Source organism: Staurois parvus, unplaced genomic scaffold, assembly GCF_062004578.1.
Source record: "Staurois parvus isolate SC_StPar_1 unplaced genomic scaffold, SC_StPar_1.0 ptg000233l, whole genome shotgun sequence".
Classification (NCBI taxonomy): domain Eukaryota; kingdom Metazoa; phylum Chordata; class Amphibia; order Anura; family Ranidae; genus Staurois; species Staurois parvus.
Window position 1 is genome coordinate 3,390,689 of NW_028318029.1, and position 27,255 is coordinate 3,417,943.

At 38.8% G+C, this 27,255-nt stretch overlaps 1 protein-coding gene across 1 annotated transcript in view; it reads left to right on the forward strand.

Moving 5' to 3' along the window:
- The window catches only part of SLC15A1 (solute carrier family 15 member 1), an 82,032-nt gene that overhangs the window by 47,294 nt on the left and 7,483 nt on the right, over window positions 1–27,255 (forward strand). The window contains exons 15-20 of the mRNA XM_089679973.1: window positions 2,924–3,005; window positions 5,796–5,930; window positions 12,934–13,080; window positions 16,985–17,031; window positions 20,605–20,712; window positions 25,710–25,806. Of these exons, the coding sequence (XP_089536099.1) occupies window positions 2,924–3,005; window positions 5,796–5,930; window positions 12,934–13,080; window positions 16,985–17,031; window positions 20,605–20,712; window positions 25,710–25,806 (616 nt within the window). The remainder of the gene's footprint in view (window positions 1–2,923; window positions 3,006–5,795; window positions 5,931–12,933; window positions 13,081–16,984; window positions 17,032–20,604; window positions 20,713–25,709; window positions 25,807–27,255) is intronic.

Genomic DNA, 27,255 nt, shown 5'->3' on the forward strand with positions numbered 1-27,255 from the left:
TTAAATATAGGAATATCCTGTAACTTTACATCATTTTGTGTTAGGAAAAGTAAGTTAAAGTATATACTGTATGAACTATTATCTTTTAAACAAATTTTTTAACATTGTTTTTATAAGTGATCACATAATCTCTGTTCTCATCCGCATAATTGACTTAAAGGGATAGAGGTGGGGTGGATAAACAGCAGGACAGTAATCTTCCCAGTGAGTGGCTGCAGAGGGCATGTTAGCATAACTCTTTGCCATTGGAGGACATGCAGACTGACCAGACAGAAAACTGACCACACTGTGAAGGGTGTGATTCTATATCTAACATGGTCAATTTGAAATTGAAAAGCAAGGGGACTGGTAGGAACATCAGGTGTTTCACAGACAGGAATCAATAAAAAGAGAACAGGATATTTTTTATTTTAATTTTATTTCTTTTATTGTCTATTTTAAAGTATATGGTACAATATAAACATACCAGAAATATGAAATGTTCTGGTAACATATTGTTTAATAGAATAATAAATCCATGGACCTAAAGCCCAACACTGGCCAAACATGAACATGTCGGGTTCAGAACCAGCTATCAAACAAAACATGAAGTGAGGCAAAATCATCTCAAAAGAAACACAGGCATCAACAACAAATGGAAAACTGTACACAAATATTTATTTTCATTTTCCTTTCCTAACTTGTCTCCACCTACAAGCTCCCATAGGACCATGTACCAATAAACTGAAGCCTGCCCAGTTGACCTCTGTTCTGTAACTAGTTGCCACATTCTCTTGAATGAAAATTATACTACTATGGAGATTGAGGAGAGGAAAAGTATAGTATGTATTTGTCTACAATTTTCCTTTTTTCTGACTCTGGCAGCATACACCTGGGAAATAACTAACCAAGTTGCCAGAAAGGATAATGTTACTTACAAACTATACAGTTGCCAGCACTCTTTTCAAACATTCAACCATTCAACTGTGGTTAGAGGCAGGCACTAAACAACAATGCAACAGAAACGTATTTACAGATGTCCATGTTGCCACCTTGCAGATTGTCTCTGGTGTGGTCTTTGACGAGTATGCCCAGGAAAGGGCAACACTCTTCAGACAATGCCCTGTCATCTCAGGTAGTGCTAATGCTGTAGCCCTGTAAGCTGCTTGTATGACCTTGACTTTTCAGGAAGTGGTGGATCAAAAGTAGGCTTCTCTTCTACTGTTCTTCCCATCAGAAATTACAAACAGTTTGTCTGAGACTCGGAACTCACCTTTTCCCTAGATCACTGCATGTAGAACGTCTCCCATATGCAAAAGATTCACTTGTTGCATGTCTGTATCTTTAAATTTAGGCAAGACTAAATCTCAGTCTACATGAATATCCACAGTGACTTCTGCTAAAAAGTTCAACATAGGTACTAAGACAATTTTGTGCACAAAAAAAAAAGTAACAGATGGTTCTATACAGTCTGGAGGGTCAGATTCCACAAAGTACACTTTTGGTTGTCTTTTGAAGGAAGTTAAGGTAGATACTTCAGGACTAATGGCAGATCCTACTGGAAAGCACATTGTGTGTGTGTGTGTTCAGGACCAAATGCAGCCAGTATATTACCTCCCGAGGCTTCCATGATATTACTGCCCACTTGGACACTGCTCTGGCTTTTAGCAATGAGTACTTACCAGGGGCGGACTGACCATTTTGAAACTCGGGCGCTGCCCAAGGGCACGGGGTCAGTAGGGGGCCCCATGAGATGCCTCTGGTACCTTTTTCATAGGCTTTTTTGAGTTTGGGCAAGGACACAGGGGGCCCCATGATCCCCTATTGCCCGGGGGTCCCATGAGTTGTCAGTCCGCCCCTGGTACTTACTGCCAGCAGTCTTACATCCCCCCTATGAACATCACACAGGAGAGGCTACCTGGCAGAACAGCCATGGATTTAAAACTGCTAGTTGAAGGGGAACTTGTTTGCATAGTTAGTTCTACAGCAGTAAGAAAAAAGGGTTCAGCAGGGCAGGCTTCAATGTGTTGGTTTATGGTCCTATGGGAGCTCAGAAGGGGGAGTTCACCAATGTGTATGCTGCCATAAGAGTCACTACATGTGTTTTTCTGTGTTATAAGTCACCTGGTGTGCATTGGAAATTGAAGAAAGGTAAGTTTTTTTTTCTTGTCCTCTTTTTCGGGGCTAGTCATTTTGCCAAGAATCATGATTGTATCCACCTCAGAGCTTTCTCCCTAACCAAATAGTGAAAAGTTGTATCCTAATGCTTTTAAATTTTGTTTTGTAAGGTATGAGGAGAGTAAACCAGTGCGGCTTTGATACCGCGCTACTTCAGCACGATTTCAAAGCCGCAGATGAGATTTGGATGTGTGATTTAATTGTGTCCTACAACTTCATTTAACAGAAGTCAATGCAAGTAGCAATGAAATCACAGAAAAGTAGAGCAGGAATCTTTTTCAAAGATGCTACTACTTGAGTCGCAATAATTTGAACAGTTCCATTTCTGCAAATAGGGTGCGACTTGTCATGCGATTTTGAACTGTCAAATCCCAAGACAACTCACACTGGGGTGAACAAGGGCTTACGTCCACAGTATTACTGTGGTAACAAAACAGTAAGGCAATATAAGTGCAGAATATTGTTCTAGAAAGGATGACATTCAAATAAATGACAACTGATTTGTGTAGTGTTTCCTGCAGCATTTACCAGATACAAAGCTGTATATGTCAGACTTCTTTCTGTATTTTCAACCAGAGTCTAGCAGTTAGATGTGTCCTTTGATCTTGGAAACACAGGACAATTATTACAACTAATGAGACTATTTTAGACGTTATTGGCACCCAACTGGTTAGAAAATAGCTGGATATCAGCTGCATATTCAACCTGGTTAATTGTGAATGATGTCCTAATAATGTGTTGCTATATGTCTGTATTACTTCTGCAGCCCTCTGAAGAGGATGACAGTGGGAATGTTCTTTGCTGCCATGGCTTTTGTTGCTGCTGCACTTGTGCAGGTATCAATAGATGTAAGTAATGTGTGGTGTGAAAGATATATGAAAAGTATACAGAAATATTATTTGCAGTGCTCTCATTAAAATAAGCTTTCAGACAGAGGTTCTCAAACATGTCCTCAGCCTTTGCCAACAGGGCATTGTTCAAACACAAATTACTCCATTTGAGATTTTCTGCAAAACATAAACTCTTGGTGCGAGTTGGAGGAATTCTTTACCACCTCATCCTGCTAAGACCAAACAATATGAATTAAGGTTCTGTAGCTGATTACATTGGTAATTAGATTCACCACTGGCTCCAAACCATGTATCCAGTGCTATTCATATACTGTATATTCTGTTTTAAAGGGTTGAAGTGGCAAGCCTTGTGGGAATAGATGAAAAGTTTGTTATAATGCTGAAACTATGCTACGTTCTGAATTCTTTCTTGCCAATCGCACTCTTTCTGTTACCAGATCCTCCTATACGAGATGGTATCAAAAAGTTTCAAGATTATTTTTCTAACACCCCAACAGATGGCAGCACAAGGCTGCACACACAGTCACAGGGAGCATCGGCAAAAGACATTGTCCTGAGTACATCAGGAGCTGTGCAACTGGTGCTATTCTCACCATGTGTGTTACTACATCTGCTATTTCATCATGGACAATTAGAACAAAGAGCAAACATGAAATTCTGCCAATCTGCCACAGAGACGTTTGATATGATTTTGGCAAGATTACGACGATGCTGCAATGAGACATTTGGGGTGTTTTGGCACGAGCGCTTCAAGAGTGGAAGAACAGCACTGGAAGATGAGGAGAGATCAGGAAGACCTTCAGTAAGCTAAACCCCCAAAAAATGTTGAAACCAATCAGCAGCTTGTGCATGATGATCAGCAGGGAACAATCCACAACATTGCTGCCATTGTCGGTGTGTCATACAGAACAATCTAGGCAATTCTTATGTGTGATTTGAACATGCACCTTTCAGCTGCCAAGTCCATCCCCAGAAAGACCGCATCGAAGTCTGCCAAGAACTCCATCAGCATACTGTGGATGACCCGTCCTTCATGTCGAAGATCATTACCAGTGACGAAACTTGGGTGTACGGGTTTCAATCAGAACTTCACGTTTGCTCTTTGTTCTAACTTGCTGTGATGAAATAGCACACATGGTAATGTACGTGGTCAGAATAGCACCAGTTGCATAGCTCACGATGTGCACAGGACAATGTCTTTTGACACACTGACTTATGAAGGTTGGTGCTCCCTGTGACTGTGCGTGCAGCCTTGTGCCGTCATCTGTTGGAGTGTTACAAAACTAGTCTTGAAACTTTTTGATACCACCTCGTATGCTTTTGGTCGTGTCTGCCTCCTTAGATTATGTGCTTCTGTGCTGTGCAACTTGTTTTCTCTTCACCAGTCTCTTTAGCTCTGTGGGGTTGATTTACTAAAGGGAAATAGGCTGCTCACTTAGCATGGGGAAGTTGCACTTCGCATGGGACTTTTTCCCAGAGCTTAGAGAATGTGATGAGATTTTACTTTGCAAAGCATTCCCAATCATATTCACTAAGCTCTGGGGGAAATCCAAATGTAAAGTGCAACTTCCCTTGCAGATTGAAACATCAATTTGCTTTTATTAAATCTACCCCAATGTGAGGGAGAGCAGGAAGTGTACAGTGGTTGCAATTGGGAAAACTTGCCTTGTATGTTTCACATCAGTTACCAGCTTGATTTCACTCCATGCTGCACCCCTAAACCCCTCACTAACTCCACCCTGCATTCTTACTATGAATTTTCACTTTACAGAAAGCCAAAGCTTAAATTGGAAGTAAAGTCAAGACGTAACGAACGCTCAACCCACTCTCAGTCATATTCTAAGCCTAATCTACCAAGCCATGTAAAGCAAATATTGCAATACGTACTTGTTCTGCAGCCGCTCCAGTCCGGTCCCAGCATTGGCTGTCAGCAATGGCTTCTGTGTGTGGGAGCGTGCAGGAGAGGCAGTAGACAACGGAAGCCCCATAGTACATAGGTGATGTCACTTCCTAGGCATTTCACAACCATTGTCGGTTTTCTCCTGCACACAGCAGCCACAGCTGGGACCAGAACGGCTGCAGAATAGGTAAGTATAGTGATTTTTGCTTTACAGGGCTAGATATATATTAGGATTAGAATGTGTCTGAGAGTAGGTTTAAAGTTAGTTAGGTTTTGACTTTACTTCAATTTTAAAGCTTTCAAAGTCTGCTAATGCTGCAATAGGAGAACTTGGCACCTCCAGCTCTCCAGTTGGACTCCCCTGCCCCCCCCCCCACTCATTCCTTCCTCCTGTACTTCTCATATTCTCTCCCCAAATGTCTACTCCCAACCCCACTTCCTACTTCCTGTTTTACATCTCTCTCCACTCTTGACCTCTCTCTTCTACAACTTGACGTCAGGCCCTTAAACCTTCTTACATGGACCTTGCTTCTCTTTGGAGTGACATGACAGCTTCTTTAACTCTGCGTCAGGCCCTTAAACCCCCTTACATGGACCTTGCTCCTCATTGGAGTGACATGATAGCTTCTGCTGACCGTTACTACTAAATGATATGATTTTTGTTTATGTACTATGTACAATATATTGTAGTATGGTCTCTGTAACGACTAGGACCTTCCATGGACCATCTGCCCTGTGATCTGTGAGGTTGAGCTGCAACTCTCTTTTGTATTAAAACTTGAATGAATATCTTAAAAAAAATTAGCTGGTGTAAAGTTTTAGCTTCTTGCAAAAACAAAATGATTAACGTGATCTGACCCATTGGAATTTTCTTCTTTTGCTTACAGAAAACTCTTCCAATATTTCCAACAAGCAATCAGATACAAGTTAAAGTTATAAATTTGGGAACTCAAAATTTGACTGTTCATTTTATTGAAACTGAGCCTCCATCCGATTTCGTCAAAGAAGTGGCCCCACTACAGGTATGATATAACTTTCATTTTACACTCTTATAAGAAAATAAAAATATAATTTATATTTCAAATTCTGACTTCTGAATACTGAATTACCTCTATGTTAGGGTAGGTTAGTAGGACATTTCCTACTATAGGGTTTTGATGGTCTGTATCATTGTCATAGTTCTATTTAATACAAGGAGTATACAGGTCAATTTTGACTGCAGGGTAAAAGCTAATGCAGGCCATAGACGGTTCGTTTATTTTTTTGTTTTTCGGCCGAAAACAAAAAAAAAACGGTTGTTCTGTTGCCACCAATGATTGCGAAAATTGTCCGTTTTTTGCAAATTTTCCAGCATGACTGATAAAAGAAATGAGGAGGAACTGCGAAAATCAGCAGATGACATTGCCCCACTAACGGTGTGAAAATCGGCAGATTATTCTTTCGGATGAAAATTCGGCCAATAAACGAACCGTCTATGGCCTGCATAAGCAGCTCCAGTACCAGTGGTGGCCACTGGGAACTTATTTTAAACAGATAATTCTTTAAAACAATAAGAAATGTATAATATAATAATACAATTTGCAGAATATTACAGCTCACAAATTGCCTTTTTTAATAGCGAATCCTATTGTTAGAGAGCCCCCTCATGTCTTGCAGGTTGTTTCCATATCCACTTTCCCTCCAGAAGATTTACCCCCTTCATGACCAGACCATTTTTTTGCTTTTTGGCACTGCTTTATTTAACTGACAATTGCGGGGTCAAGCAACATTGTGCACAAATTAAATTTACAGTTAGGTTCATATACATACAAGTGAAATGCATGCTCAATTGGGTTGAGATCAAGTGATTGACTCGGCCATTGCAGAATATTCCACTTCTTTTCCTTCAAAAGCTCCTGGGTTGCTTTTGCAGTGTGTTTTGGGTCATTATCCATCTGTACTGTGAAGCAGTGTCCAATCAAAAAACTAAAATTGTGCCCGTGTCCAAATATATATGGACCTAACTGTATATAATTTTTTTCCCATGAATACAGCTTTCTTTTGGTGGTATTTGATCACAACTGGGTTTTTTATTTTTTCAGCTATAAACGAGAAAAGACCGAACATTTTGAAAAACAAACAATATATTTTACTTTCTGCTATAAGACATATTCACTAAATAAAATTAAAAAAATTCTAATTTTTTCATAAATTTAGGCCAATATGTATTCTGCTACATATTTTTGGTAAACAATCCCAATAAGCATATATTGGTTTGTTTATGCAAACGTTATAGCGTCTACAAACTATGGTACATATATTGGAATTTTTATTTATTTATTTATTACTAGTAATGGTGCCAATCAGTGACTTATGGCAGGACTGCAATATTGAACAGTCTGAAACTAACTGACACTTTGTGGGAACCAGTGACACTAATACAGTGATCACTGCTAAAAATATGCACTGACACTCTACTAATGACACTGGCTGGGAAGGGGGTAGACATCTAGGGCAATCAAAGGGTTAAATGTGTGCCTAACCAGTGCTTTTGTGTGTACTTTCAGATGCTTTCAGTAAGGGATGTGCTGGATACAAAATCCAGCACATCTCCACTGACAAGACAGAGCTCTGCCTTGTTTACATAGGCAGAGCTGTGTACTGTCTTTCTCCTTGCCGATCAGTGGGTATACAGTTAAGTACACAGACTAATGTATTTAACACAGACAACACATTTATAGTACATAGAAAAAAAATGTACATATTTGTGGGCATACATTATCAAATATATATTTAACAAAACATTTGCGTGATAATTTGCAAATGGCAGTAAACAATAGCAACTGTATAAATACATTTTATTTTAACCATGGGACTTAAATAAATATAAAGCTTGCTTAATTCTAATAAAGAAATGTATCTCATACCTACTTCTCAACCATGTATTATAGGTGTATTTTTTATATGATATAAAAATGCATAAATAGGCTTACTCAGTAATCTAGAGCAAGAAATGTTAATGTGCAAAATGCTGTAACCCATTAATAATGTCAGATGATCACATGAACCTTTGCTGTTCACATGCAGGTGTAGCGTTATTCCCGCAGGGGTCGCTTGGTAATTTGGGTTCTCTGTTCTGCGCGTTGACTCCAAGAACACTCTCAACCCCTCTGACCCACCTGGTTTAATGAGAGTTACTGCAAGCACTTATAAGAACATGAGTATAGATACCTTTAATTAGGCTGTGAATTAGCACCAGGAGATAGACACAAGACTGTTTAGTGGTAAATGAACTCAGTGTGTTGGTATGGGTTAGAATAAATCATGGTTTGAGCATTCATAGTCCACTAGACAGTATAATCACAATGCAAAGGTAAGTTAGAATGGAGTTCTGTACCATTAGTCTAGGAGTAACTCATGAATCAGCAAAATCAGCAATAAACAGTGCATATAAGCATTAACTGCAATGTGAACAATAATACTAACTAGTCTAGAGTGCACTCTATGCGAATGCCTAGGATATGGTGCAATGTCCTCTGAGAGGTACCTCTTAGCATAAGCAATAGGTAAAGGTCTCTGTGTAGCAGCTGAAAAGGGGCATTCTTTAGTTATAACTCTTCAGCCGGGTAGAGTTGGAACTCAGTTGTACCGTTGGTGCACATGAGAATAGTCCCAGTCAAGCCTACAGGCAGCAATGAGGCTACTAGATGGCCGTATGGTCAGTTCCTAAAGGGCTCAGTCTCTCTCTCTAGTAGCAGATAGTAAATCCCCACAGCAGAGGCTCACAAGTCCCAACGATATTTAAGCTCATCATTTGGTCACACACAGCTTTTAGTCCACTCTCTGCTCTGCACCCAGATGACTCTGGCTGTCAACACATCTGTATTCAGCACTGTGGATCCCACTCAGCCTGCCATTATGGTGGTGCATACTGGAAAGCAATGTGTACTCTCCTGGCTCCCTCATAGTAGGAGGAAGCTGTGGCCTGTACAACTTGACAAAATTCAACTTTCTCCTCCTCCTGGCAATCTCCATTTGGGAAATGGTGTTTAAAAGCTTTTCATTACAGTAGAGTTTTTCTCCACTGGACTACAGTTCCCACAGCCAACCTGACTCTATTGAACTGCTCCTGCAGCTTCAGTTCCCTCCTTTTGATGAAATAGCTGTGAACCAATTCAGCAGGGCAGCAGCTACAGCGAGCAGCTGCAGTCAGTGTTTCTCTCACCCATTCTTAGCAGATCTCCTGGGTACATATGAATGTGAGTTGAAGCCTACACAGGAACATGTGCTCTCCCCACGTTACAGCACTGGATGCCTGAGCTGCCAATCCTCATTTACCATATCTACCAGTACTTGGTTGTTTGGGAATATTATGCCGTGCACATTGCTGTTGTCCTTTGCACCACCTAAATCTGAAAATGTTACTAGTTCCCTTTTCAATTTGTACAGCTCTTGTGCAATACTTGCATTATATTTTCTTCCACTGACAAATGTTTACATTTTATTATGCTTCATCATAAACAAATGTCAATTCTTTGAATAATCCTTGCTTGAGGTGATTGTAGCCGTATTAGTGCACTTGCGACAGAAACAATTGAGTACTGACGTGATACTTTTTTTATTTGCACTAACATACAATTTTGAGGACAAGCTTTCGGGGTATGTCCCCTTCTTCAAGGTCCAAGCAGTACTATTACAAAGTTTTAGAAGAATGTTAGAAGAGATGTGGGGGATGAGAAAAAACCCCCCAGAAAGAAACACACACAGATGTACACATAAATGGATAAAAGACTAGGATTAGACTAGAGATAAGACACAGCAAAAGCAAAGATTGGGGGAGGGGGGGGACAACACTCACAGGGGGAGTCATAAAACTGTTAGATAATGATTGAGGAATCCCATGTCCAAATTAAGGCCGTTATCTCTTGTGTCAAATAGAATTATCATTCTTAGTTCAAGATTTTTTCTTTCCTGAATGGATTTGAAATTTCCTTTAAGAACTAAAATATTGAGGTCTTCCATAGTGTGGTCTGGTTGTGCGAAATGGTGTCCCACAGGTGTGAAAAAGTCATCTTCTTTATATTCCTTGATGGTATGTCTGTGCAAATTCATCCTTGTCTGCAACTTCTGTCCTGTTTCGCCAACATAAGATCCTTTGCTACATTTTCTGCACTGGATAAGGTACACAACATTACTGGAGGTGCAGCTGTATGATCGGGAAATATTGAAGATCCCTTTTGAGTGTCTGACACTTTTTGATGGATTGATTTGGTTGCACAGTTTGCAGCTTTTTTTATTGCAGGGCGTGCTTCCATTATTTGTGACATCTTAATCAGAAGGAAGTTTCCTACTGAATAGTTTATTTCTGAGGTTGGGGGGGGTTGTCTGAAAGCCAGTATTGGAGGTTGCTGCAATATTTATTTCAGACTTCCATCCTCTGTTATGATGGGTTGTAAATCTTTGATTATTTTTCTTATCCCTTCTAGTGCTGGATTGTATGTGGTTACTAGAGGTACACGGTTGTTTGTTTTTTCTCTTTGTACTGAAGTAGGTTTTCCCTTCGTGTTCTCAAGGCTGTGTTTATGCTGGTGTTGATAGTTTTGTCCTTGTAACCTCTCTTATGGAAGGAGTTTGCTAGTGTCCTGAGATGTTTATCTCTGTCTCCTGGGTCAGAACATATTCGGTGGTATCTAATGGCCTGACTGTGTATGATGGCACGTTTCGTGTGTTGGGGGTGGAAGCTAGAACTGTGGAGGTAGTTGCATCTGTCAGTGGGTTTCCTGTATATTGAGGTGTGAAGCGTATCATCCTTGATGTATACTGTGGTGTCTAGGAAGTTGATGTGTGTGTTTTAGTATTCCATTTTTAGTTTGATTGATGGATGAAAAGTGTTGATCAATGAGTAAAATTGTTTTAGGTTTTCTTCACCTTCTGTCCATATGATGAAAATATCATCAATATAGCGATAATATCTGTATGGTTTTTGTTCCATACTGTTCAGGAATTTTTCCTCCAGGTCAGCCATAAATAAATTGGCATATTGGGGTGCCATTTTACTTCTCATTGCAGTACCCATACATTGAAGATAGATCTCTTTATTGAAAGCAAAGTAGTTAGGTGTAAGTATGAATTCAATGAGCTGTGTCACATCCTCAGCAGTGTATTTATGGTTTGGTGAGGATGATAAGGATCTGTGACATGCAGCTAATCCATCCTTGTGAGGGATATTACTATACAGGGATACTACATCCATAGTCACTAGAAGTGTATTAGATGGTAATTGCTGTATGTTGTTGATCTTGTTCAGAAAGTTAGTTGTGTCTTGCAGGAAACTAGCAGTATTCTTGACTAGCGGTTTTAAAAAATTTTCTACAAAGCCTGAGATTTGTTCGGTGAGTGTGTTCATACCTGTTATGATGGGTCTGCTTGGATTTCCTGGCTTGTGGATTTTGGGCAGCATGTAGAAGTCCCTGATTTCTGGATGATCCGGAATCGCATTTCTAAGTTCTAAATGTAGGTGGGCTGGAAGTTTTAATGAGACCTTTTAATTGCATTGTAAAGTCTTGGGTCGGATCATAATCCAGTTTTTTTATAGTAGATGGCATTTTCCAGCTGCTTCTGGCCTTCTTGTATGCATTTGTTTGTATCCATCACAACAACTGTTCTCCCTTTATCTGCTGGTTTGATGGTGATGGCCTGATTATTGCGCAAATCGTGTATAGCGCTTCGCTCTAGTGGTGAAAGATTATACAGAATTTTCTTTTGCTGGGTGGATATCAGGGATGTAGCTCACAGTCTGAAGCTATCAATATAGGTGTCCAGTTTGTGGTTGCGTCCTTGTGGAGGTGTGAAGCAGGTGTTCTTTTTCTTTGTGTAGCACTCCATTGTCCTAGGATTCCTTTCATTACTGTGGAAATATTCTTAGAGCCTTAGTCTCCTGAAGAAATCCTCCATACCTGACAATAATTGTAAATGATCCAATTTAGTGGTTGGGCAGAATGTAAGGCCTTTGGAGAGGATGGTTAATTCTGATTCAGAAAGTTTATGATTTGACAAGTTGATGATTCCAAGTTCCTCTGTTATATCCACATTTTCAGTCAGGTCAGCACTTACACAAGGGATACCTTGGGATTCCGGATTGGATTCCAGGTCACTGATAGTAGGAGGTATAGATGTTGGGTTGCTTTTATGTTTAGGTTGTATCCAGAAGGTCTGCTCTTGGTGTAGCTTCTGAAGTTTTTTTTGCTTCCCATTCATGGCAAGTTTTTGTATTTGTCTTTGTAGAGTTTCCAATTCATTCTTGATTTGGTTAATGTTGGTAGGGTCCAATGATGTTAGGGTTTCAAACAATAACTGCTTTTGTATCCTGATCGTCACCCTTTTTTCATACAGTTTGTGAATGAGGTTATTCCTTAATCTCTCGCTGGTGAGTCTGCAAAGTCCTTCTGCATAAGGAGAGTTGATTGTATTTACGGGACACTATTTCACACAACCAGACCACACTATGGAAGGCCTCAATATTTTAGTCCTTAAAGGAAATTTCAAATCCATTCAGGAAAGAAAAACTTTTGAACTAAGAATGATAGTTCTATTTGACACAAGAGATAATGGCCTTAATTTGGACATGGGAATCCTCAATCATTATCCAACAGTTTTATGACTCCCTCTGTGAGTGTTGTACCCCCCCCCCAGTCTTTTCTTTTGCTGTGTCTTATCTCTAGTTTAATCCTAGTCTTTTAACCATTTATGTGTACATCTGTGTGTGTTTCTTTCTGGTTTTTTTTCATCCCCCACATCTCTTCTAACATTCTGCTAAAACTTTGTAATAGTATTGCTTGGACCTTGAAGAAGGGGACATACCCTGAAAGCTTGTCCTTAAAATTGTATGTTAGTGCAAATAAAAAAAGTATCACGTCAGTACTCAATTGTTTCTGTTGAATAATCCTTGAAATTAATTTTTTTAAATGCTAAAGTGAAGCTTGTTTCTTTGTTATCCACCATTTCATGTTCACAGAATATGTTTCCATAATTTTCACTTTTATTCAGGCAAGTAACTACGAGACTCTTCAGCTTAATAGCAAAATGGATGTGTACTTTGGAAATAATAACAAGCCTTTCAGTTTTGCTAACTACCCAGGGGAGCAACGATACACCTATATCATCTCAAATCAAAATGGACTGTCAGCAAAATGGGTAAGTAGTAAACAACCTGTACTGAGAGGAGAGAAATATTGGTGGCTGCGATTGTTGACCTCTTCTTTAAAGAATATTGGTTGCCTGGATGTGGTACTGATCCACATATTTCAATACTTACTCATCTGGAAGTATGGAGATCAGGGGGTCTGACTTCACTTTCTGAATTCTTGTTCCAACCCTTGCTACCTTCTCTTTGCACACCCACTGCTCCATTCTACCAGGAAACTAGGGGATCGTGTAACTTATTCCCTTTCCTTACTCATGACAGTGTTCGTGCCCTGAGTAGGAAAAACACAGGTTAATTTTAAAAATCCAAATCCTGCATTTACATTAAATGCCTGCACCTATATGTATCAGTATATTTTACAGTGAATCTGTAAGACAAATATTACATGTATCCTGCATGTAGTTAAATTTATTGTCTGAAAGAACAGCTCAAGAAAGCAGTAGGGAGCTGCAATGCTCCTTTTCTATTCCATACTGAAATCCATATCGTATATAACTAAATCCATCACCTTTTAACCATTCTTTGATTTATATGTATGCTTATAAAATTGGAGAGGACAGATTGATGATTATTTCTATATTATGTTTCAGTGTGTGTTTTTGTAGACATATTTCTTGTTAAAATTTTGTTCAAAATATACTGTTTATATGTTAAATGATCTAGAACAACTACATAAAAAGAAAATAGATGCAGAGATTCAACAGAAGATAATTTTGAAAAGAGAGGAATTGAAGGATATTATGGAACAGGAAATTAGAGTTTTTAATAGGGTGGATAAAGAAAGATATCAGTGGGGTAATAAACCAGGAAAATATTTATTGAGAAGGGTAAGAGAAAGGAAATCAAGGAATTATGTAGAGAAAATTAAAGATGAAAATGGTGAAATGGTATATTCAACCATTGATATTGTGAAAACGTTTAAAAAATATTATAGTAAGCTATATGATATAAAATCTAGCAACCCGAAAGAACCAGAGGGAGAAAGAGAAAGAAAAAGAAAAAGACAGCAATATCTAAAAGAGGCTGAATTGCCCAGGCTGGAGGAAGAGAGGTTGTTAGCCATAGAAAAACGAATCTCACAGGAAGAAATAAACGTGGCATTGAGATATACAGCAACAGGAAAAAGCCCGGGACCGGATGGTTATCAGTTGAGATACTATATGTAGATTCAAAAGCAGCTCATTCCCAAATTGTTCCGATATATGAATGCATTGGGAGAGGGGATGGATATGAGGGAATATATTACAATTATACCGAAAGAGGGGAAGGACCCATCCCAATGTACTAGCTATAGACCAATATCATTCTTAAATATAGACATGAAACTTTATGCAAAGGTTTTAGCAAATAGGATGAACGTGCTGATGTCGGATTGGATACATATAGATCTTGTAAGATTTGTGTCAGGGAGGCAGGGAAGAGATAATTGATTAAGATCATTGCTTCTTCTGCAAAAAAGTAAGAGAGAGAGGGGCTCGGCGTTGATAGTGTTGATTGATGCTGGAAAAGCCTTTGATAGGGTTGATTGGGGGTTTATGATGGTACCCATCATAAACCCCCAATCAACCCTATCAAAGGCTTTTCCAGCATCAATCAACACTATCAACGCCGAGCCCCTCTCTCTCTTACTTTTTTATTGGAAGTATTAGGAATCGGGCACAGGGTTAAGCAGTGGATAAAAAAATTGTACAGTTTTCCATCAGCAGGTCAATGGTTCATTATCGCAATTTTTTAAAATGTATAACGGGACAAGGCAAGGATGCCCTCTTTCTCCACTGCTTTTTGTTATCTCCCTGGAACCACTTCTAGTGACTGTACGAAAGTGTATAGATGTAAAAGGAATTTCGAATATAGAACATAAGGTTGAGGCTTATGTAGATGATATGTTATTTTATGTTATGAACCCTATAGTAACGTTACCCAACTTAAATGAAAATTTGTAAATATTATGGTGAATTTTCAAACTTGAAAATTAATCCCTCAAAATCAGATATATTAAATATTACAGCTCCAAAGTTAGAAAAACAGAGTTTGCAGGAAGCCTTCCCCTTTGCATGGAAAGAGAGAGAATTAAGTTGTTTAGGAGTAAAGCTTACTCCTTCCTTGAAAAATCTCTATCAAATAAATTATATTTCATTAATAAATGAAGTAAAGGAAGAATTGAGGAAAATATTTGTAGGGTCACTCTCGTGGATGGGTCGTATAAATATAAAAATGGTTATCGTTCCGAAGATCCTGTATAGGTTCCACATGCTTCCAATATATTTGCTGGAGTCCTTTTTTTAAGATTAGAAGAGGAATGATAAGTAAATTTATATGGGTAAATAAAAAATGAAGGGTTAGCTATGAAGTATTATGTAGAGATACAGTTAATGGGGATTCGGGTATGCCGGACTTTAGGAGATACTATCGTTCTGTGCTTATTTCATGAATAGTAGAGTGGATTCACAATACACAAGGGAAAATATGAGTAAAAATGGAAAATATACTACGTGGGTCACCGTTAGATAAAATAGTATGGCTTCCACAACACTATCAAATGTTTTTGGAAAATATAAGTACTTTACCACGGAATGTTATAAAAGAATGGAATAGAATACACAAGCAAATGGGATGGGAATATAATTCACTATTAATTCCATTGGAAGGAACACATTTTTTTCCTCTGGGGAAAGAGGGTATTGCAGGTAAATAGATAAAAGATAAACAAGCACATTTGAAGGATATCACTGAAAAGGGGGAATTGCTTTCTTTTTTAGAATTAAAAAATAGGAATGGTTTGTTTTTTAGGTTAGATGAGTGGCGGTACCACCAACTGAGGCATTTTGTAACAACTCTCCCACAGCCATTAAGGGTGGTGGAAAGTATGTACCCATTGGAACGATTTTTTAGTCAAGAGATAACACGTAAACATGTAACATTTATAAGGTCTTTACTAATATAGCAAGATTTGTCTATCCACCGTATCTGGAGAAGATGGAAAAAGAGTTTGTAACAAAATTAGAGGAGCAAGATAAAAAGAAAATATTCAGACTGGCACATAGTGATGTAAATTTGAATATAGCAGAAATGCACAATAAATGTCTAGTAAGATGGTATTGTACACTTAGTGTAGCACATAAGCAACGACCACAGAACTCACATTTATGTTGGAGGGGGTGTGGGTTTGAAGGAACTATGGCACATATATGGTGGGAATGCCCTAAAATCCAAGAGTTATGGCAAGGAATAATTCAACAAGTTCAGGAGATAATGGGAACTAGAATACCAAATAACCCTTGGGCTTGTGTATTTCATAAAGGGGACTTTACAGTGAAGCAATATAAGAACACGGTAATATTTCATTTATTAAATGCAGCTAAAGGTTTGATCCCAAAATTTTGGCAGAGAAAAGAAATTCCTAAAATAAAAGACTGGATTAGCAGAGTGGAATGAAGGAATGTTACCATACTGGAGAAGATAAAATTAAAAAATTTAGAAAAACTTGGGAGAGATAGATAAGTTATAAAAACAACTAAGAATTTTGCAGAATTGAAAGGACTATGAGGGGGAAGATTGAAGAGGAGGACTAGGAAGTGATGGATGGATGATAGAGGTTAATAGAAGGCTAAGGTGACCTGGGGGGAGGAGAGAGAGGTGGAGGGGGGAAGGGGGGAGGGTGTGAAGGTTTTTTTGTAAGAATTTTGATATTGAAAATTCACTGTTGTATTATGTGAAATAATGTCTGTTTTAAAAACTAATAAAAGATATAGTAAGAAAAAAAGAATCGGAGAGGACATATGATTATGTCTATATTGTGTTATAGTGTGTGTTTTTTTAGACATATTTCTTGATAAAATTTTGTTCAAAATATACTGTTTCTTTGTTAAAACAGTGTATTTTTTCTCTATGCAGGCTGAAGACATAAGCAACAAACCAGAACAAGGAAGCAATGCTATCAGGTCAATTTTTTAAAACTACTTTATACTGTAGCTATTGCCAATGCCAATCGAATGAGGTTAAGAAATGTTGTCCTGATGTTGCACAGTAGACTGCTATGGGGTATCTCAGTTACTATGTGAAAGTGAAAACTGCACATAGTGCCAAAAGAGTATAAATAAGACTTCAAATAAATTCTATTTGCTAACAGCTGCACTCACTTTTATTACTGTATTAAAATGAAACATTACCTAAAAAAGTGAAACAAAAAAAGTTCAGCTCATTTACTATCCGCACTTGTATTGTTCAGTTCTAAGAACTACAATAAAGTCCAGTTTGCATGACACACCTTATTCTATCAAAATCCTTTTACTGTAAGATTATTCAAATTATTTTTAATTATTCTCCCTTGGTATATAATATAATATACTGTAATGCATAACTTCAATAGTTGCCTTTTTTTTCATTTAGTTAACAGCATAGGTGCTTCATCAACTCTGACCTTCTTTCATGTGTGCTAACAGTCTCTCTGGGTTGTATCCTGTAATTGGACATCCAGATTTCCTTCCAGGTCTCTCTGATATTTTTTTTTTCTAAGGGGACCCCTTCTCTATGGGCTTCCATCGCGGTTCGCTCTGTTCATATGTGATGCAAAGCTAGGTCACAGGTAAAGTCTCAAAGTGTTTGAGGTACAGACATTTTTCCAAGCCCCCCATTTAGCTATAAATTTTGAGTATTTTTCCCTTAGGCTCACTGTCAATTCCTCCATAGATCAACCTTACCTATAAATGTAATACCTATAAACAGAAAATTTACCCTGATTCTTTGAATTCTTGCTGGTGTTGTAAGAAAAAGAGGGCACCATCCTTCATATCGTCTGGGCCTGTAAAAAGCTGGATAGTTTTAGGTCTCAGGTGAGTGACCACATAAAAACCTTTTGATTTGGGTAGAAACCCAGCCAAGTACCTTTTCCATCTTTCTGATCTCCCAAAATGGAGATTTAAGCAGTCCATGTTGATCCAGCTGCTGAACGTAGTGAGGGCATGTATCCCAGTTCTCTGGAGGCAGGTTTGCGAAAATTGCAGATATACACTCTATGAAGAGTCTCTCAGCCTCCCTACATAGGGTAGGGAAGAAATATTCCATAGTAGGTGGTTCCACTGGACGCTATTCAGCTGCTCTCAGGAATACCGTAGGATTTGTGCTGGGGAGAAGTGAGATTTTGTCCTGCCCTCCACCTCTCTTTTTCCCTTCTCCCCTTTTTTTTCCCCTCTCTCCTTCAGTTTACTTTTTGTAATGGCCTCTAACAGAGTGGGCTGAGTGCTACTTGTGTTCATCACTGTTTTTTTTTTTTCCTTTAAAAAGAAAAAACTTTTTGAAGGGGGTGTGAGGTAGCTAACATTTACATGACTGTCATGTAGATCAATATCATGGTCGCGTTGTTTATGGTTTTGTATATTTTTTGCTCTGGCCTTGTCCATTAACTGATTTCTTGTACAACCTTACTTACAGTACCTGTTTTGTTTAAAATTTTAAATAAAGAATGTAAAAAAATAAAGGCAAATACACTGTTCATTTTGCAAGTGAAGTTTCAATTTGCAAGGGAATTTTCCCCAAGATTAGTGAAAGAGTTGAAGCTCTGTTGACTTCCATGATGCAATCATGTGCAAGTTTCACCACGTTCAGTAGTGCTTTGGGGAAAATTCTCTTGAAAAATGCAACTTTCCTTGCAAAGTGAACAACCTATTTCCCTTTGGTAAATCAACCCTAATGTGTGAGTATAGCCACGAAATGCACATGACCATCTCTGGCCAGATTGTTAGTCCAGAATGTAGATGCTGACCATGGATGATACCTGAACAATGGTAGCACCATAGCAGAGAAAATCAGACTAAGACATTTGGCTGAATTCACTAAGCAGTATCTTACCGCATCCAAGTATGGGTTGAGATATTGCACAGCGTTTTTTGCATTCACTAAAAAATACTACTAAAATACTGCATTAGTTATTTTATCAAGTCATGTGGTATTTTAGTAGTGAAAACCATGCGTTAATGTTTTAGCTGTCAGCTGCCAGCAATTAAAAAATAATTAAAAAATGGCATGGGGTCCCCCCTTCATTCATACCAAGCCCTTCGGGTCTGGTATAGGTTTTGAGGGGAACCCCCATGCCAAAGTTTAAAAAAAAATGGCGTGGGGTCCCTCCCCCAAAATCCATACCAGTGCCTTATCCGGGCATGCAGCCCAGCAAGTCAGGAAAGGGACCGACCTGAAAAAAGAAAAAAAAGGATCCACTCTCAACGCTGGCACCTGCTGTCTAACAGCTCCGCTGGGCTGACGGTTCTGAAATATCTAAGGGGCAGGGCCACCCGGTGACATCACCCCTGTGACTCTACCCCCTTGTGACGTCATTGGCTGAGGCATGCTGATGTTCCCCTCAAAACCCATACCAGACCAGAAGGGCTTGGTATGGATGGAGGAGGGGGGTCTACTCCGTTTTTTCATTATTTTTTATTTGACGACAATTTATTTTTTTTACATTCAGCTGCCAGTGGGGAACCCCGCTGACAGCTGATGATTCATAGGTTATTAAGGACTCAACGGCCACCCATTCCTTAACAACCCATGACAGTTACTGACAGATAACAGTACATACCACATGCCTGGACCACTACTTAATTACCGCATGCATTTAATTATTTATTTCCTTTTGTGAATTGACTTTTAGGTCTTTTTATGAGGTATTTACTGAGCGTTTTTGCTATTTTCAGTAAATACAGCTTACAGCAATAGTGAATTGACATTTTCAGTATCGCATGAGATATGTGGTCATGCGAATGACTGAACTCATGCAATAATAACCTTTAGTGAATTGACCCCATTGTTAGGAGGAATACAGTTCTCTCTTTGAGAGGTAATACATGACTGTAAGTGTTACACAATACTTAGCGTGCATGCACTTTACATCAAAAATGTATCTAATACTTGGATAGCTTTATTCTTACATTTGTCACTGAAATGCAGTTAAAATTGAAATTCCAACATTCTTAAAAATTAGGACTACTACATGTGTTCTGTTTCCCCAGTCTAAGCATTGCAAATGTGATTTCCATAACTGATCCACTTGCAGTGAGATAGCTATAATTTATAAACCCATCAGCATTGGCAGACAGTGACTGGATCCAAATGACATCTCAATTGTAGAAAGCTTTAATCGAATACTTTTGCAGATCTTAACAAATTAACATCTTATAGGTCAAAAAATCATAATATGTATAACTGCAGCAATTACATGTGCTCCAGACAGAAACTAAAGGCACACTGAAGGGGAGTGGCACTAACTGTACAGAGCATCTCCTAGCTACAAAGTGAGGAAGGGACAAAATTATTTAATGGCAAACAAAGAACAATGCATGTATAACATAATAACATCTATGACAAAGGTTCATTCATATGCCATTTGTGATAATGCATATGTCTTCTGCTCAAAAAGTCGAAATACACTGCATGGATATGCCAGTTGAACAACCTCTAGTACCTACTGGAATTGAAGTAGCACCTTTCTTACAGATTACATGCACAATTTGTTTCTGCAGGTTTGTTAACAATCTTGAAGAAAGCATCAACATAACAGTGGCTGGTACAAGCCTTGGTGGAATTTCACCGTTCAGCTTTTCCAATTACACTATGGAAAGTTTGGGAATGTAAGTACATTCATTTAAAATATGCGTAACCAAAAGCTATATAAAAGAGTTTATATAAGTTTCACCTAAATTATATTACATTTTTCTGCACAATGAAAAAATAAGATACATACTCCAACCGCCACATTAACAATAGAACATGGATACTTCAATAGTTTATTTTGGTCATTAATTTAAAGGGTATATCCAGTCAAAACTTTTTTCTTAGTTTGTGATAGAATGACGAAAGATCAGAACCACCGTCAGGTTTATAGCAATTTACCTTCACTTCCTGTCCTGCTGACTATGTTTTACTAGACAGGAAGTGAGGGCAACACTCCAACAGCAACGCCAACAGAAATAAACATGTTTTTGTTTAGGGGAGTAGGAGAATGATATAATCCTGCCAGATATTTATTTCTGTCCCATGAAATTGTTATCAGCAGCAGAGAAAGTGAGGGTAAACATTTGTAGCGAATGCACAGCAGTAGAAACCAGACAGGAGTTCTCATCCTTCCCCATTCTATACAATACTAGACAAAAAAGTTTTCGGCTTTTTTTTAGACATTTTTAGAACATATTGCCAATGTCCTGTACAGATGCTTGAGATAAAACAAAAAAAAAAATTCACAAATACTAGGGTGGCTGTGAGGATGTATACAATGCACCTGATGTACCACGTTCACATTGACTACTTTAACCACTTCAATACCGGGCACTTTCACCCCCTTCCTGCCCAGGCCAATTTTCAGGTTTCAACGCTCTCACAATTTGAATGACAATTGCGTGGTCATGCAACACTGTACCCAAACTAAAATGTTATCATTTTCTTCACACAACTAGAGCTTTCTTTTGGTTGTATTTAATCACCACTGGGGTTTTTATTTTTTGCTAAATTATCAGACAAAGACTGAACATTTTGAAAAAAAAAAACCCACGTTTTTCTTTGTTTCTGTTATAAAAGTTTGCAAATAAATAATTGTTATTCAGAAATTTAGTCCAAGATGTATTCTGCTACATTTCTTTGGTGAAAATAACCCAAATCAGTATTTATTATTTAGTCTGTAGGAAGTTATAGAGTTCACAAACTATGGTGTATATCTGAAAATTGATCATCCTGAAGTATTGACGGCCAATCTAATTTCTTGAGACCCAAAAATGTCAGAACAGTACAGATATCCCCCAATTGACCCCTTTTTTTCAAAGTAGATATCGCGTATTTTATAAGAGGCATGGCGAATTTTTTGAAGATGTAATTTTTTTGTCATAATTTTTCAGAAAATTAAGAAATTAAAAAAATTATTTTCACAATTTTTTTTTACATACTGTCACCAGTGCAGTACAGCATCAGCATGTAACTGGTGTGGCAGTGATCAGGGACACTGACTGGTGACAGTGCGAAAAAAAAAATTGATAATTTTTAAAAAAATGTTTATCATTTTTATTTATTACATTTTTTCTCTTTTTTTAAGATTTTTTTTCTCATATTACACTATGACCAAAGTAGTATAATGTTACCATAGTAACATTGTACTACTTTGGGGAAGTGATCAGTATTTTTTTTTTTCTTTACACAATTTGTTTGCTTATAGCAAAGAATTTATTTGCTATAAGCAAGCATTTAGCTGAATGAAATCGATTCATTCAGGTTTTTTTTGTTGTGATTAGTTGTGATTGGCCACGGCTAATCACATGACATAGATGGGCTGTGATTGGCCCAGCCTGTGCATGTGATCGCTGTGACCATTCACAGCTAGACGCACTTGTATGCAATGGATGGCATGAAAGGAAGCCATTGATTGTATACAACTGTCATGTGACCTGCTGTGATTGGTCACAGCAGGTCACATGGTACTGGCAACAGGTCCAGTACACAGATCTGTCATTGGCCGTGTCTGAGGTACACGGCTGGTAACAGATCTCACCACAGCGCAATCTGGGAAGGACGTCATATGATGCCCTCCCAGAGGAACGAGGTGTTCGCCCAGCCGTCATTTGACTATAGGCCGGGCGGCAAGTGGTTAAATAACTTTTTTAAGCATGTATGTCAGAGTGAGCTTGTGGTTATTTATTTGTGTAGTTGTTCAACTGGTTCCAGAACTAATTCTACAGGGCAGCACGGCTGTGCAAAATTTTGCATTTCTGGGTAGGGGGCGTGCACACGCCACCCTACCCACACCGCAATTGGCGGCTACAGCTGTCGAACATCGGCTCCCGGTGGAACAGTGGAAGGGGAGAGGTCTGTGTGTAAACAACACAGATCTCTCCTCTGTCAGCACCGACATGCTGCTTTGTATTGCTCTGCACAGCAGAGCAATACAAAGCAGTATGTTTCCCTAGTAAAACACACACACAGCACACACAGTAAAACAGCACACCGTTAACCCTTTGATCGCCCCAGATGTTAACCCCTTCCTGCTCAGTGCCATTAGTACAGTGTCAGTGCTTTTTATTAGCAATGATCACTGTATTAATGTCACTGAGCATGTCAGTGACGGTTAGTCAGTTCCACCCCAGTGTCAGAATGTCCGCTGCAGTCCCACAGTCCCACTATAAGTCACTAATCGCCGCCATTACTAGTATAAAAATAAAATTCCAGTATATATACCTCCATTTGTAGATGCTATAACTTTCATGTGAAGCAATTAATTTACACGTATTAGGATTTTTTTTTAGCAAAGACATGTAGCAGAATACATTTTGGTCTAAATTTAGCATGAAATTAGATTTTTTAAATTTTTTTCACTGGACGTGTTTAATAGCAAAAAGTAAAAAATATAGGTTTTTTTCAAAGCTGTCAGTCTTTTTTTTTCCTTATAGCACAAAAAATAAAAAATACACAGGTGATCAAATACCACCAAAAGAAAGCTATAATTGTGGGAAAACAAAGTACATAAATTTTATTTGGGTGCAGCATTGCATGACCTCGCAATTGTCAGTTAAAGTAGCGCAGCGTCATAATGCAAAAAATAGCCTTGTTAGGAAGGGGGGTAAATCCTCAGGAGGGCAAGTGGTTAAAGTGAGCTTTTTAGCTCTATAGTCTTAATCTGCAATGCTATTATACTCTACTTGCTGAGAGGAAAGGATTTTTTGCAGCAAAAACATATTATTTTTTTTTAATTCATAATACCTAAATATATAGAAGAGGTTACTGAAATCAGAATTCCAGACAGCCAACTAAGGGCTCATTCACACTTGACTTTATTTCTAACTCTTGCCAAACGCCCCTATAGCATTTGACAGGCGTTAGACAGGCGTTTGGGAAGCGGTTTTAACACTCCTCAAACACTCCCCAAACGCCCCTTGCACAGTTTGGAGGCGGTTGATAGGCATTTGCCAAGCGTTAAAACTGCGCCACAAACGTCTATAATGAAGTTAAATGGTATTAATGCTCTGCAACTGCCCCACAACCACCTCGCAAGTGCACTGCAAATGCCTTGCAGGCGTTTGAGGAGAGGCACCACAGACTTGAATGGGAGGCTTCAACTCCTCCTGACTTGACACGAGGCGTCAGTTTTGCCACGACGCTAACGCTTCAGTGTGAACAGCACTGTGTGCTGCCATGTGCAGAATTTTCATAGGCATTTGAGAAACGTTAAAAACGCTTCCCAAACACCTGTCTGACGCCTGCTGACAAAGCTAGCGTGAACTGAGCCCAACAGTACAGCCAGTTTTTGAGCTTCCCTGCAACAAAGCAGCTAAGCAATATATCTGGGTCCAGGACTAACCCCAGTCTGTTTCTGAACAATGAAGACCTGCAGCACTTTGGAAATTCCTGACCTTCCTTTTCCAGGCTGAGCATTACTGTGCAGGAATTGCTCAAGGTTGATATCAAGAAAGATACAAGCACTCATACTAATTCTATGTAAAAATATATTTAACAATTTTTTGATAATACACGTCTGGATTTAATAGAATTTTTAACTACCCAGAGATAAGCCCTAAATTACAAATAATTATATAGTACATGATATAGTATGGCTGAACTGCAGCAGCATACTGTACATCATACCTATTTGTAGGGCTTGTAGGGGAACGCAGTTCTGGTACCTCCAGCACTAAATGTATGTAATGGCAAGAGGTGATGGGGTGTACTGCAGGGTCCATTGATGACTGCTGCTAAGGGATATATTGTAGCTGGAGGGGATCTATTCTTGTGGGGGGGTCTATTGATGCTTGGGAGGTCTGCTGTTGATGGAGGGGGATCTATTATTGCTGGGGGTGGGTCTTATGTTGCTGTGTGGTCAATTGTTGCTAGGCGGGCTCTACTGTTGAGGGAGGGGGTCTATTGTCTATTGGCTGTGGGGAGATCTGTTGTTGTTGCCAGGGGTCTATTGTTGCTGGAGGGATATTTTGTTGCAGGTGGTCCAGTGTTGCTGAGGGGGGGGGGGGTGGTCTTTCATTGCTGCTGTAGGGGATCTATTTTACTGTTGTTCTTGTTATCATTAGCAAATTCTATACAAATTGATACTTGGTTCTGTATTCTCTAAAAGGGCGGTACTGGTAGGAAGGTAAGGGGTGGAACCAAGGGATGGTGTGGGATGGAGACAAGGGGTAGCTTGGAAAGTTAGAGTTCCTGCACCTATTCTCTGCTTATTTGTAGACAATTTTCTGATCAATGAGCTCTATTTACTGATTAAGATGACACGAGGGGTTTATTTACTAAAGCTGGAGAGTCCAAAATCAGACTCCCTTCTGCATAGAAACTAATCAGCTTCAAACCTCAGCTTGTTCAATGAAGCTTTGGCAATGAAACCTGGAAGCTGATTGGTTTCTATGCAGAAGGGAGTCTGATTTTGGACTCTCCAGCTTTAGTAAATAAACCCCCAGACGTCAACATTAATCATACCAGTTAAACCACAAATAACCATCCTGTACAGAATATTATACTGTAACATACATGTCCACATTTACACTTAAAGAAAAACTTGTGACATCACCTATGGTGTTTGAATGCCAGCATTAAATGTTTTATAGAATTATTTTTTGTGTTTGAATTGGCTGTTTTTATTGTATAGAAAAACAATAGAAGGTGTGACTGAAACTGGGAAGAAGTGCTCTGTGGAGTCTATGAAGTTTGGTTTTGGAAGCTCTTACACAATAATCATTAATGGAGTAAGTAAATTCTAGCATTTCTTGTGTTCAGCAATGAGGAATTAGTTGATCTGCTTCTATCTACAGTACAGTTGTGCACATCTGATATGTTATGCTTTTTTGTGAGTAGCTATACCTTTATCTTGTAGAGCAAAAAGAAATATTAGCATAGTCATTTCATCCTTTTTCAGCCAATCAGCTACTTTGAAGTTTATACATCCTAGTAGCTGTATTAGTAGTAGTAGCAATAGTTGTTGTAGCAGTAGTAGTAGCCTATTAGTGCTCATCACATGACCACATTTCAAATCTTAGATCTCTGCTGGTTTAATTTGCTTATGAAACTGACATTTAGGCAAAGCTTGCCAGTTAATCTGATTCTCTTGTAGGCCGCCTATACCTAATGTCTAACATGTAACAGAATGTTAAGGCCAGGTACCCCTTAGTGGCTGGCATACATCAGAAGTGTAACTGCCCCTCCAGCAGGTTTGGCTAAACATCAGAAACCTGCAAGGGCTTTCCAGAAAGTCCAGATATAGGAGGGTCAGTAACTCAGGTCATATCTGTGGCTAACCATTACATAGTTCAACACCAGAAGGAAAACTCTTTGACTCGACAGGGCTTTCTATTTTCGAGAGCTCCAGGTACTGTAAAAAGGGCCATTTCTCTACCAGGCAAGTGGGATGTTGCAGCCCTTAATGGTCCATCCACTGCAACTAATGAAAGACCCAACAACTTCACTCCATCACAGTGCAGCAATGCCCTCTCTTATATAGATCAATTGCTTCTTCCCCAAAGAAACCATTACTCTTCTCACTCACTCTAAATTGCAGCTCAGTACAAAGAAAGAATGTCCAGCCTGGTTCAGTTTGTGATTTAACAGCTTTTCTTCAGCATACCTTAACAACAAATAATCTTGTCATTAGGAGGCATTTTAACAATGTTTTAGGCAGGTTTTAATAGAATAAACATCTTTGATAGCTTCTAGTGCTCGGTGGTCACAAAGGCACAGGTTACACAGAACAAAGTACAGTACAAAGGGCCATTTCTCTACCAGGCAGGTTACACAGATACTCTCTATCCTGTTCCCAACAGAGTTCCCCACTTCTTCAAAAAAAGGGAAGTCACTGCAACAGCACAATTATCCTATACCTGACTCTCCTTGCCCTTGAAGAACTGACTAAGATTGGAGGAGGGGGGATGAAAGGTCTGCCTCCTCCAATCATGGAGCAATTTTCATTGTGGGAATCTATAATAAAGGGTGCTATGAATGGAGCAGGGGGTGGAAAAGACAGGTATAAATGGCACTTCTGACCAGTGCCTGTCACAGACGCAGCTGCTGAGATTAACCCCTGAAGCACCAGGAGATAACCAATCTTGGGATATAATAATATAAATATATATATATATATATATATATATATATATATACACATATATATATTTATTATGAGGAATTTTACTGTAAACAGT